Source organism: Buteo buteo, chromosome 9 (genome assembly GCF_964188355.1).
Source record: "Buteo buteo chromosome 9, bButBut1.hap1.1, whole genome shotgun sequence".
Lineage (NCBI taxonomy): Eukaryota > Metazoa > Chordata > Aves > Accipitriformes > Accipitridae > Buteo > Buteo buteo.
This window is the reverse complement of record NC_134179.1, coordinates 43,482,215-43,493,795: the sequence shown is the minus strand read 5'-3', so window position 1 is coordinate 43,493,795 and position 11,581 is coordinate 43,482,215. Positions and strand designations below refer to the sequence as shown.

The following is an 11,581-nucleotide window of genomic DNA, read 5'->3' as shown; positions in this document are numbered from 1 at the left end:
TTTCTCCGCACCAAAAAACACAGGGATTCCTCTGTGAGTCTTCGTTCCACCGGTCTGGTTGGTGGAGTCCCTGACCCCGAGATATTGGCCTTTCCCCAGGTTTTTATAGTGCTTCTGAGTGACCTGGGCAGGGGTCAGATTTCAGAGGAAACCCTGGTATTTCTTCCTGATCCTTTACAAAAACAGAATGAAAACATCCTACCAATGGTGAAACACCCCCCTCCCCAACCCTTCTGACCCATCAAAATGTTTTGCTTTGAGAAAACAGAACGATTTTGCTCTACTTACTGAAATTTAAACAGGGTTGGGCTTGTTAAAAAAAGTAGCTTGACTTCAAAGTGAAAAATTACATCTTTTCACTGTAACAAGTGGCAGAGGGGCTTTTCTTCCCAGAAGCTCAGCTATTCCTCCTGGCCTGGTTCACCTCTTGGGTTTTGCCTCCCAGATACCCTCAGCACATCCCAGCATCAGTGGAATTTCCCCCCCGCTGTTCAGCACCCGGACCAGTGGGTGATCGAGGTTTGCTTTGCTGGGGGCACTGAGCAGCCGGCAATGGCAGGGATAGAGCCCAGCACTGCCAGAGGAGATCTCAGCCACAGCTTTCAACTTTCCAGCTAGGATATTAAAAAAAAAAAAAAAACAACAAAAAATAAAATGAGAAAAAAAAACAAAACAAAAAACCTCAACAACAAAAGAGAAAATTTGTGGGTTTTAAATTCCATCCTTGGCCAAGCCCCTTTCCAGAGAAAGATGTCAACAGGCGCTGCTGCCAGCGGGCTGAAGCAGGATGCTCGGGGGGAAATGTGGGGTTTAATTCCTCCCACCCGATGGGCAGAGAGGTGGGAGAGGATCTGGCCCCGATGGGACTCCGGCCTCCACGGCAGAGCATCACCCCGGGGCGCAAGCACCTGGGGTGGAAGTGGATGAGGGGTAAGAAACACCTCGGTGGGCAGCGGGCATGGCTGGAAGCAAGAGGAGGCTGTGCCAGCACCAGGGTACCACGGCGGGCACCTCACCTCTCCAAAAACACCGCATTTAACCCCTGCTCCCCACCCTGGTTTGCCAGTGTGGCAGCTATTAAGGTGTTAAAATAGGTGCTGCCCGTTTCAGTCCTAATCCCAAAGTTTATAAAGTTTCTCCTTTAGAGATGTGTGCCTGCAAGAGGTTGTTTTAAAACAAATTAATCCGGTTTATTGGTTCAAATTCCCTGCTGAGAGGCCAGCGCTTGATGATCTCTTTGTTTAAATGCTGCATCTAGCCATTACTAACTGCCTTGTTATGTTGTTAAAGTTGCAAACCCTTAATAGGTCTCACTAAAGGGAAAATAACAGCTTCTTAAATGAAGAGCCTGCGATAGGAAAGGGAAAGACCATCTATGCAAGGAAGGGTCCCTTGGAAATCATGTAGAAAACCTGGGCCAGATCTTAAGTGGGCTTGTTGTAAGGCTCACCCTTAGGGGAAAAATAGCCCCCAAACAGTTATCTAAAAAAAAAAACCCAATCCAAACCAATATTGTTCATTATTTAAATGCACAATAAATTCAAGTTATAAAAAAAAAAAAAATCCAAACCAATATTTCCCATTATGTAACTGCTCCGCTTACAACACAATAAATTTAAGTTATCCTTTTTATCTGCTCCTCCCAGAAAGAGGCCATTTTGCACCGTTCCAGCAAAGGCAGGGAAGGGACAGGAGGGGGAAGAGCATCAAGTTAAAAAAGACAAGTGAAACTTCAGCCTGGTGCCAATCCACAGCCAAAGTCCAAGCGATGGAGTTTCACGTGAATGGAAGGAAATGTAACTGGGTTTTTTTAATACTTTTTGAAGCACCCCAGAGGATTTTCTGGGTTTGCATCAGCAGACAAGATGCTTTCACAGAGCCAGCCTCCTCGCTGGCTGGAGCAGAGCTTTACTAGTGACCGTGGAAGGGAAGGTGAAGGGTTTGGGCTGTGACATGTCACCGTCCCCGGCAGGACAGGGTTCAGCTCATTTCCAGCTTCGGTTCCCTCCAGCTCCCTGCGTTAAGCGCGATGGGGAGCGAATGAGGGTTAAAAAGCCTCTTTAACTGGTGCTCTTGTCAAATTAGCAGGGCAAGGCGCTGAGGCTGGGGCTAATGAATGGAATAATTGATTAAATATGTCATATTTCTGCCTAGCAGGTTCACACCTTCCCCAAAGGTTTCCAGATGGGGCATAATTATCCCCCAACCTGGCTTCGCACACCAGGGCACAAGGGGAGAAACAGTGACATGGGGAATTTAGACAGCAGAAAATTGCTCCCACAATTAATCCCAGGCATTTAATAAACTCACCAAAGAATAGCGGGGATGGGGAGAGACCCTCTTGGCTTTGGCCCTCAGTGGTGCCGGTCAGGAATAGCTGGTGATGCTGGTGTGAATTTTCATCCTCTGTGAATTTATGGGGTTGCAAAGCTGGCACCGGTTTTGCTTCTCTCCATACAAGATGCCATGAAGGGGAACTTCCCCCTCTCCTTTGCTCCCTCATTCATCTGTCTCAGTAGGGGCCAAGGGCTGAAGGGATGTTAATCAGGGGGACTATATGCCCCCTCGGTAGATCATTGCTGATTTACATCAGGGTCCTTTTATTCCTTTGATTTCCAGCCGGCAGTCCCTGTGAAAATCAAACCCAGACCAGATCTACGTCCTGGAAAATACTTTAAGTTCTAAAACAAAATATTTGCTTTATTGAGGGGGGATGAAGTGGGGGGTGGAGGGGGGATGATTACTTGTTTTAAGAATTTTTAACATCTATATGGTTTCATCTCAACTCAAACCGGCAATGAAGCAGGGCACAAATCCTGGCTGACGCGATGGCTCTGACCACAGCTGTGCTGTTGGGGAAATGCTGATTTACACCACTTGGCCGGTCCCTTTGATGGCACCAGGCTGACCCACACTCGCTGCAGAGCCTCTGGGTGCTGGAAAACAAGAAATCCCCCCGAGCCCAGGCCAGGGAGCTGGGCTTTAACCAGCCCAACCCCAGCCAGGCTGGCTGCTGGGGCTGCGACGTCTGGGACAAGCCATTTTTTGAGCATCTTTTTGCAGAAAAACCGTTTCAGAGCCCTTCTGGAGTTGGAGCTCTGCAATGGTAGAGGGGGAAAAAATATTGATGTGAACTTTCTCTTCCCTTGCGTCTCTCTGAAACCTGCCCGTCAAAGCTGGGTCCCAGACCCTCCTGTGACTGTCACGTCGCTGTCACCTCCCGGGTGCGTGTGTCCCCTGGGCCACCTCTGCACCTTCAGGTCACCTCCCCATCGGTAGCTCCCATCTCGCCTCGCTCATGCCGTGATTCATTGCACGGGGAAACAGGTCCTGGGTGCTTCGGGGGTGTCTGACACCATCCAGGGGACGAATCCTGCTCCCGCTTGTGTTGGTGCTCCCTTATGGGGCAGGATTAGGCCCTGGGAAAGGAGGGTGTCGTGGAGCGCAGCCTTTCCCCTGCACTGTTACCTGTTCCAGCCCCCTCCCAGAGGATGCTCCCTTTAAACGTCCCTTCTAACCCAAACTATTCTATGATTCTATGCTCCTAAATGGCCCTTCATCCTCCGCGGTCCCCCCCCGGGATGGCTTTTGCTCCAGCCAACAAGCCAAAAAAGCCCGGGGAGAAGCCAGCGCCGCAGCTCGCTGCGCAGAGGAGCCCGGCTCACGCCGGCACCCCGTCTCTCCGCGCTCCCCCGGGATTATTGACGGGGCTGGAGATAGCGCGGTTGTTCGTTAGTGTGGCAGCGGTGGCGTGTGGGAGGGCAGACGCCAGGCTGTCTGCTCCCACTTTGTTCGGCTTGTTATTAACTTCTCCTTGGGCTGCCATTAACCCAGAATTCCTGTACTTGGCTTCAGGCTTTCCCCGCGCCGCTCTATCTCCAGCGCGTAATTACAGCTGTTGGGATCTCCCTTTATCTTGGAGGATCTTGTAGGTTTGTTACCTGGCACATGCTTTCTTGGCCCCCCCCCCCCCCTTCCCTGCACCCCTTTAATCCCTCCTGCTTTCATCAGCCTCGGCAGCCGGTGCCGGCAAGCCGGCAGGTAAAAACCCGGAGCCTCCATCGCCTCGGCTTTGCATCCCGAGCGCCCGCTGCCACGGCGAGAGCATCGCCGGGCAGGTGGACGGCAGTGGCACGTCTCCCGCATGTCCCGGCTGGCAGCGCCCGGCGCGTTCCCTGCCACCGCGTGGGTCTCGGCATGTGTCAGCACCTTCCAGCCCCAAGACCGAGACTTTGAATTGGCTCCCAGCGTGGCCTTGATTTATTTTTTTAATTTAATACGAGTCGACTTGATGTATTTATTTTGGCAGCGGGTTACCCCTCAAACCCCAAACCCTGCTAAAACGGCATGTTCTGTCCCTGCCAGCCCGCGCCGACACAAACACGAGGGCTGGGACCTGGCCCCCGGGCGTGCGCCCCGTGCTCGTCCCCCGGGCAGGTGCCTGGGTGGCATCGGCTCCTGCCCTCCAGCTGCCGAAGTCACTGGCAACCAGCCCCCCCCGGGTGAGCGGTGGCTGGGAGCTGGGAGTTTGTTTTTTTTTTTACAGCCTGAAGGTTTGGTGCCAGTTTCTTACCCCATCTCCCAAGGGAATGCGGAGAAGGTAGCGCTGTCCCCGCGCCCGCCCCGGTGGGCTCGGAGATGGGGCGTCCCCTTGGCACAGGATTGGGCTTGGGGATGCTGAGATCCGCACCTGCAGACCCCCGACCCAAAACTCCGCCTGTGCCAGGCTGGTATGGAGTTGGGGAGGAGGAGGAAGAGGAGGAGGAGGAAGAGGAGGAGGAGATGGGCTGCCTTTCATCTGGTGTCACCACCGCTTCGTGGCTTGCCCTGGGCTGCCCCATGCCATGGGACCCTCTTGGAGATCCCCAAGTGGGGGGATCCACTTGCTCTCCACCCCCCAGGCATGGTGGGGTGGGATTCCTCCTTAACATCACCAGTGGAACAGAGCTGCGACAACGTGCCCCAGGAGGAGATTTAACCCTGAGGATCCTCCTCCTGCCAGAAGTCAAATATTGCCCCAAAACACCCATGGGGACACTGTCCTTCCACCAGCACCTGGCGCAGGGACCCTGGCTCCTCTGCTACGTGGTGGACATTTTGGGGTACTTAGATTTAGATTTAATTATGGGTATTTATTATGTCCACCACGTAGCAGAGGGGTGGGAGCGCACAGGGGGCTGGGAAGGGGGTCCAGGTCCCCTAAGTATTTGAACCCACCAGATCCAGCCCTGGGAGCCTCCCTGCCACCACAGGCAGCCTCTGCGGTGGCGGGGGGAACACGCAACCCCCAGCCCCAACATTTCCCTCCCACCCTCAGCGCCAGGGCGAGGAGCACTGGAAGGAGCGGAGCCACCAGTAGCTCATCCCAGCAAGCCAGCACCCGTCCCCGGAGCCGGTGAGAGCTGAGTCACCCCGGCAGGGAAAGTGAGGAGCCGGGATAAAAGCAGATCAGCGGAGGTTTGCTTTGATACTCGCAGCGGCCACGCTTCGCCCTCGGTGCTGGCCAAGCCGGGCTCCCTGGGGATGCCTCAGCCAGCCCGGGCAGGGCTGGAGAACATCTGGATTTCTCCTTTTGCCTCTTTTTATTTGCTGCTTCGCCCCCGCTTTTGCCTGGGTGGGGTTGGGGGATTTTCCATGTTGGCCCCTGGAGTTTGGTGGCCCCGGGCAGAAGTGGCAGGACAGCTTCTCTCCTCACCCAAATTTAGGGCTCACATAGGATTTTGAGCCCATGTCGGCCCCAAGGACAGTCCCAGGGACGCTGGCGCTTTGCCCGGCTCCGTGCTGGGATGGAGGGATGTGGGGACCCCAGAGCCTGCACCCAGCACCAAATGGCCGGTCTGTGGGTCCGGCTGTGCTGGAAATGATCCTTACGGTGTTGTGAGCGAAGGTTTAGGGAGGTTGGGATGGGGAAAGCCATCAGCTACGGAGGGTCAGAGGCGGGTCGGAGGAAGGGTCGTTGTATTGGGAGTCTGGGGCAGGACATGGTCCCAGTGTGTCCTGGGGTTAGCCAGGAGCTCGGCTATTTATATCGGAGCTCCTGGCCCCTGCTCGGAGTGACTCAGACTCGGCACGATGGCCAGATGGAAACATGTTTTGAAGATGGTCTAATGGGAGGGTGGGGATGGGGGACCCTCCCTGCCAGCATCCCCGGCTGCCTGTCACCCCGCTCCCTCGGGGCTGCTCCTCCCGGGCAAACCCCACGCGAGGCGGCAGCTGAGACCTCGTGGCCGGCGCTTGGCTCGGCACGAGCCACGCAGCTCCCTTCCCCGCCGTGTCCCCCCGGTGTCCCCAAACCCATCACCGTGGTGCAGCCGGAGCTCACGGACCCTCCAAATCCTCCCCGCCGGCACCATCGGGTCCTCCAGCTGGCTGTCCCCAAAGGTGGTGACGGCATCCCCCAGCCCCAGAGGGGGTTTTTTTGTTCCCACTTTGCCCTGACTGGTAGCCGGGGTGGAGGCTGTGGGGTTCCTCCGGGCTCCACGCACCCCAGTGGGGTCAGGGCTCCCCGGGGGCAGCGGGAGGGAGCAGCCGGGCAGGTTGACGCCTGCCGCCGGGAGCGGGGCCCCGCGGGGACGGGGTGCTGCTGACGCCAGGGGAAGGGGCCTCTCGTCTGCCAGGTTGATGGGGTGGCTCCGGGGCTCTCCCCCCCCACCCCGGCACCCTGGGTGTCCTCCCCCAGCACCCACAAGCACGGGGACCGGGGAGGCACAGGGCCTCGACGCCCTGCGTGTCCGTCCTTCCACGGGGTGTCCGTCCTTCCCGTGTCCATCCTTTCTCCCGTCCCTGGTGCGTCCCTCCAGCGTCCCCGCACAGGTGAGCTGAGCGCGAACGGCCTCAGCTCCTCCTCACCCAGGATCTGTCCCCTGGGTCCCCAGGGCTGCCCCGTGTCCCCCTCAAGAGGACGCGTCCCCCCAGGGCCATGTCCGTGGGGAGTCACCGTCCGCTCCCCGTGCCCCCTGATAGAAGGGGGGTCCCTGAGAAGGGGTTCACCCCCCAAAAACACATTACCCCACGTGTGGGCCAAGCCCCCCCAAGGGGACACACAGCCAGGACACGGGTGGGGGGGGGTCCCGGTGGTCCCCAACCCCGGACCCCACGCATTGCTCCGCACTGGGGCACAGAGGGGGGGCTGCCCCCCCCCCCCCGGGCGGGGGGTGTGGGTGGGTGGGCAACTGGGGGGTGGGGTGGGGTGGGGGTGCCCCGGGGCCGTGACGTCATCGCGGGCGTGGCCCGGCGGGGCGGGGCGGGGCGGGCAGGGGATCCCCCGGGCGCGGGGCCGCGGTGCGGCAGCGCGGAGCCCGTCGAACCGGGGGGGGGGGGGGCAGGGGGGAGGGAAGGCGAAGGGTAGCGGGGTTCGGAACGGTATTGCGGGCTTCGGGGGGCTGCCCGGCCCGGCCCGGCCCGGTCCGGTCCGGTTCGGTCCACCATGACCATGAGCTCCGTGGCCGAGAGCCTTTTGGGACCCGACCCCTCCAAAGCTGCTTTTTTGGAGCTGGGTCACCCCTCTCCTCCTCATTACCCGCTGCACGGTCTCCATCCCGCCGGTCATCCCCAGCACGACCCTCCACCTTTTGCCTCCTACGGCCGACCGGGGCCCTATCCTTACACCGGCGGTGCCCCCCCGCCACCCCACGGGGGTCCCTACCTGCCTTACCCCCCCCCCGGTGCCCAGCATCCCCCGGCGGGGCTGACCCACGGCGGCAGGCTGCAGGACGCAGGTAAGGTGGGCGCGGGGTGCTCGGCGCTGCGCATCCCCCCTTATCTCCCCCCCCCCCCTCCCCGGTACCCACCCGGCGGGGAGCGATGGGAATTCACCGGGAAGAGCCGGGACGGAGCCGTCGGAAGAGCGGTTGGGGCTGCGCGGGGGGTCCGTCGGGGAAAAGGAGATGTGGGGGTTCGGGCCGGTGGGGAGGTCCCCGAGGGGACCGGCGGGGGTTGGGGGTGATGTCCGTGGTGGTCCCCCCCCACACACCTCCCGGTGTGTCCGGAGCTCCGTGTGGATGGGTGGCTTAGTGGTTGCAAGAAACCCCCCAGGGATGGGGAGCATCAGAGCCCCAGCTGCCCTCATCCTGCCCCCTGAGACCCCCCGGCTGCCCTCATCCTGCACCCTGAGACCCCCCAGGCCGGGCAGACTCTCCCTTCTGCCCCACCGCCATCGTGCTCCGAGCTCAGCTCCCTGCCCTGTTGTATCCCCGTTCTCCACTGTTTTCCCCAAAAGTCGATGTGGGGAACAGCAAGCTGAGCCAGCCCGGAGAGAAGCAGCCCCCGAGCTGCCCCACGGAGGGGTCCGGAGCCCAGCTGAGCCCCTTGGCCCTGTGGCCCCCTCGTCAGCTCCGGAGAGCCGTGGCAGTGGCCAGAGCAGACTATGTGCAGGGTGTACGTGGGTGCGCAGACGCGCTTGCCGCCGTGCCCTGCGCTCGCCCGCGTCGGCCCCGTGCTGCTGAGTCGGGGACCACCTTGTCCCCCGTCCCTCTCTGAGCCCCGGTGGGTTTCTGCCCCGCACAAGCCACGTGGCCCAAGAAGGACCCAGGGATGCTCCCAGGCACAGAGCGGGGAGGAGATGGGTCCAGGATGGGGGCACAGACCTCGCAGCGAGGGGCTGCCCGGGGGCTCGCTGCAGCCTGGGGGAGCAGCGTGCCCCCGGCAAGGGTCCCCGGGGCAGGGGAGTCTGTCCTGCCGCCCCCTCTGTCACCCCATGGGCCCTGCCTGCTCCCCCGCATTGGGTGCACGGCAGAGGGGCCCGTGGCCTGCCCGCTTTTGGGCTCGTATAGTGATATCGAACGAATAATCCCATCCCTCCCTTCCTCCTCCTGTTTCCCCTTTGCTTCACCTGGGGCTTAAACAAACCAGCACAGCAAAAGCAGGTCCCCCCCGCTACTTATTCCCCCTCCCCTCCAAAACTAACCTCCAAAAAGCAAAACCCGCTGCAGCCCCCAGGGCCAGGGTGGGCTGGTTTGGGGTTGGGTTCGGGGTTTGGTTGTTTTTTTTTTTTTAACCTCCCAGCGTGTTAGTTTAACTCTCTGCTCCTCTCCCACCCCAAGAACACGAGAAGCCCCCGGCCATCGCCAACGGGGAGCTGCGCATCAACGGCAAAGGGAAGAAGCTGCGCAAGCCGCGCACCATCTACTCCAGCCTGCAGCTGCAAGCTCTCAACCAGCGTTTCCAGCAGACCCAGTACCTGGCGCTGCCGGAGCGTGCCGAGCTGGCGGCCCAGCTAGGGCTCACCCAGACCCAGGTACGGCCCCCCCACCAGGACGGTCGCAATCCCCGAGGGATGCACCAGGCGAGGGGTTCTTGCGCCCATCGCCGCTCCGGGAGCGACTCCGGATTAAGGCTGCGTCACGACGCCGGGGTGCAACTGGAACCGTGCCGAGCCTTGCCGTGCCGCGGCGGGGGAGCTGGCGCCGGTGGGCCCCCGGGGCTCGGGTTTGGGGCGCCCCTGCTCGCACCTCCCAGCGGCACCGGGACTTTCCCAGCCCCGAAGCCTGGCTGGCGGCCCGGCCGTGCCCGGCGTTGGGCGGCCCTGGGCCGCGGGACGGGGTGAGTGGGTTTTTGAAGGCGATGGGGAGAGACAAGCAGGCGGCAGCGGTGCAGCCCGGAGCCAGGGGCGAAGCGAGCTCATAAAGCCGGGGAAGAAGAGACAAGTGGGAACCTGCCGGCAGCGCGGGGGGGACCGCGGGGAGGAATGAGTGGGGCCACCACCCCAGCGCGGCGGGCCCCACCGTGCCGCACCCCGGCCCAGCCCTGGCACCCGGCACCCGGCTGGGCTGGTGGGGGCCGCAGCCTGTGCCGGAGGTGGGGGGGACACGTGGGGGACACGTGGGGATGTGCACGGCTGGGGACGCCTGGGTTGGTCTGCGTTTATCGCAGGTTTGTTTGGGCTCCCTGCGCGCCTCTTCCCGCAATCTCCTCCGGCTGCCCTTAAAGTGGAGTCTCTGGTGGTTTGTATAGGGTTGGGCTGAAAGCCCCGCTTATCTCGGAGACCCCCACGCCGAGTCGGCTGTGGCCCCCGGGAAAGGGCAGGTGTAGATGGGGGAGACGGGGACCCCAAAGGGGTCTGTAATTATTGATGCTGGGGGTTTAGGGGGGGGCATTAGCCACGGACCCCGTCCTCCCCACTCACCCCTCTCTCTCCCACAGGTCAAGATCTGGTTCCAGAACAAGCGCTCCAAGTACAAGAAGATCATGAAGCAGGGCTCGAGCGCGCCCGATGGGGAGCACCTCCACACCGCCGCCTCCCTCTCCCCCTGCTCCCCCAACATCCCCCCGCTCTGGGACATCCCCGTGCCGGGCAAAGGGCCCCCCCTGGCCCCCAGCAGCTACATCAACAGCTTCGGAGGCTGGTACCAGCCGCACCCGCAAGATGCCATCCCCCGAGCCCCCATGATGTGATGCTGCCACGGATCCAGCAACCGCCGGCTCCGGGAGGGCCAGCGAGGTGGGGGGGATGCTCTGCCGCTCCCCCCCCAAGGGACCGGGGAGCCCAGAGAAGCCCTGGGGGACGCCAGTGAATGGAGAAAGAGGAAGAGAAAGAGGAAGGCGATTGTGGTCTGCAGGAACCTGGGGATCGCCTGCTCCATCGCGGTCTGAAGTGAGACAGCTCCAGCACAGCACCCTGGTGCGCCCGTCCCGGCAGGACAGGACTTGGCCTCCAGCCGTAGCCCAGCGTCCCTCCGCTCATGGACATGGGGCAGGGGGGGCCCCGAGAGGGGCTGGGGAGTCTCTGGACCCCCCCAGCCTGGCCTTATTTATAAATACCGTTCATTATTGTATGTGGCCCCCCCCCCTTTATAAATAGGCTGTACACTTGTAAAGACTGCTCCTCCCTACCTGCCGCTCCCTTTAGGGGGGGGTCTGTCCCTGGTTTGGGGGAGACACTTTGGTCCCGGTCCTCGGAGGATCCCGTCTCCAAAAGCTCCTGGGAATATAGCCCTGCGGGGATGGAGCATTGGAGCAGGGAGCTGGGGCTGTGTCCACCCCCCAGACATCTGTGCGGGACCCGCCGCTATTTTCAGACATGCAATCGCTCCCCCGAAATGGAGGCGCAATTATAGTAATTGTGGACCTGGGCCCCTCGGTGAGGGGCTTCTCGCCGCCTCCTCGGGGTAATTACGCGCAATTTAGAGCTGTTGAAGATGTCTCCCTTAATAGGGGTGGGAGAGGGAGGGCAGGGGGACGCGGGGCAGGCTGGGGACCCTGGGGCAGGTCGAGCCTGGGGTTACTGCCCCACGTCTCCAGCAGCCCCCGTGAATACCTGGCCCGGGAAGCGAGGGTATTTTGGGAACGGGGGATATTTTTCTGCTGCAGGTTTGACAGTGGGTAACCTCTCCCTTTGTGCTTTTCAGAGGCCAGAACCTGGCTAGAAAATACAATATCGTTATTTCTCACTTTTCCCAATCCTGCTCAGTGTTTGTCACCCACGATGGGGCGAGACCCGCGCTGGGGCTCTCCCCAGCAGAGATTTGCTGGTGCAGCGGGTTTGTACCGATGTTTGCTCCGTTGCAGAAACATGCCATGATCCTCGCTCCAGATATTCCCACCTTATATTTCCCCCACTCCAAGGGTCCCTTCCTGTCCGGGG

General features: G+C 60.7%; 1 protein-coding gene across 1 annotated transcript; it reads left to right on the top strand.

The window, feature by feature from the left end:
* The first annotated feature begins 7,323 nt into the window (after positions 1–7,323).
* DLX4 (distal-less homeobox 4) lies at positions 7,324–11,284 on the top strand. Its single transcript, XM_075036894.1, has 3 exons — positions 7,324–7,718; positions 9,042–9,235; positions 10,141–11,284. Exons 1-3 carry the CDS (start codon positions 7,427–7,429, stop codon positions 10,390–10,392), a joined length of 738 nt encoding a protein of 245 aa, XP_074892995.1. The 5' UTR covers positions 7,324–7,426; the 3' UTR covers positions 10,393–11,284.
* Positions 11,285–11,581: the final 297 nt, after the last annotated feature.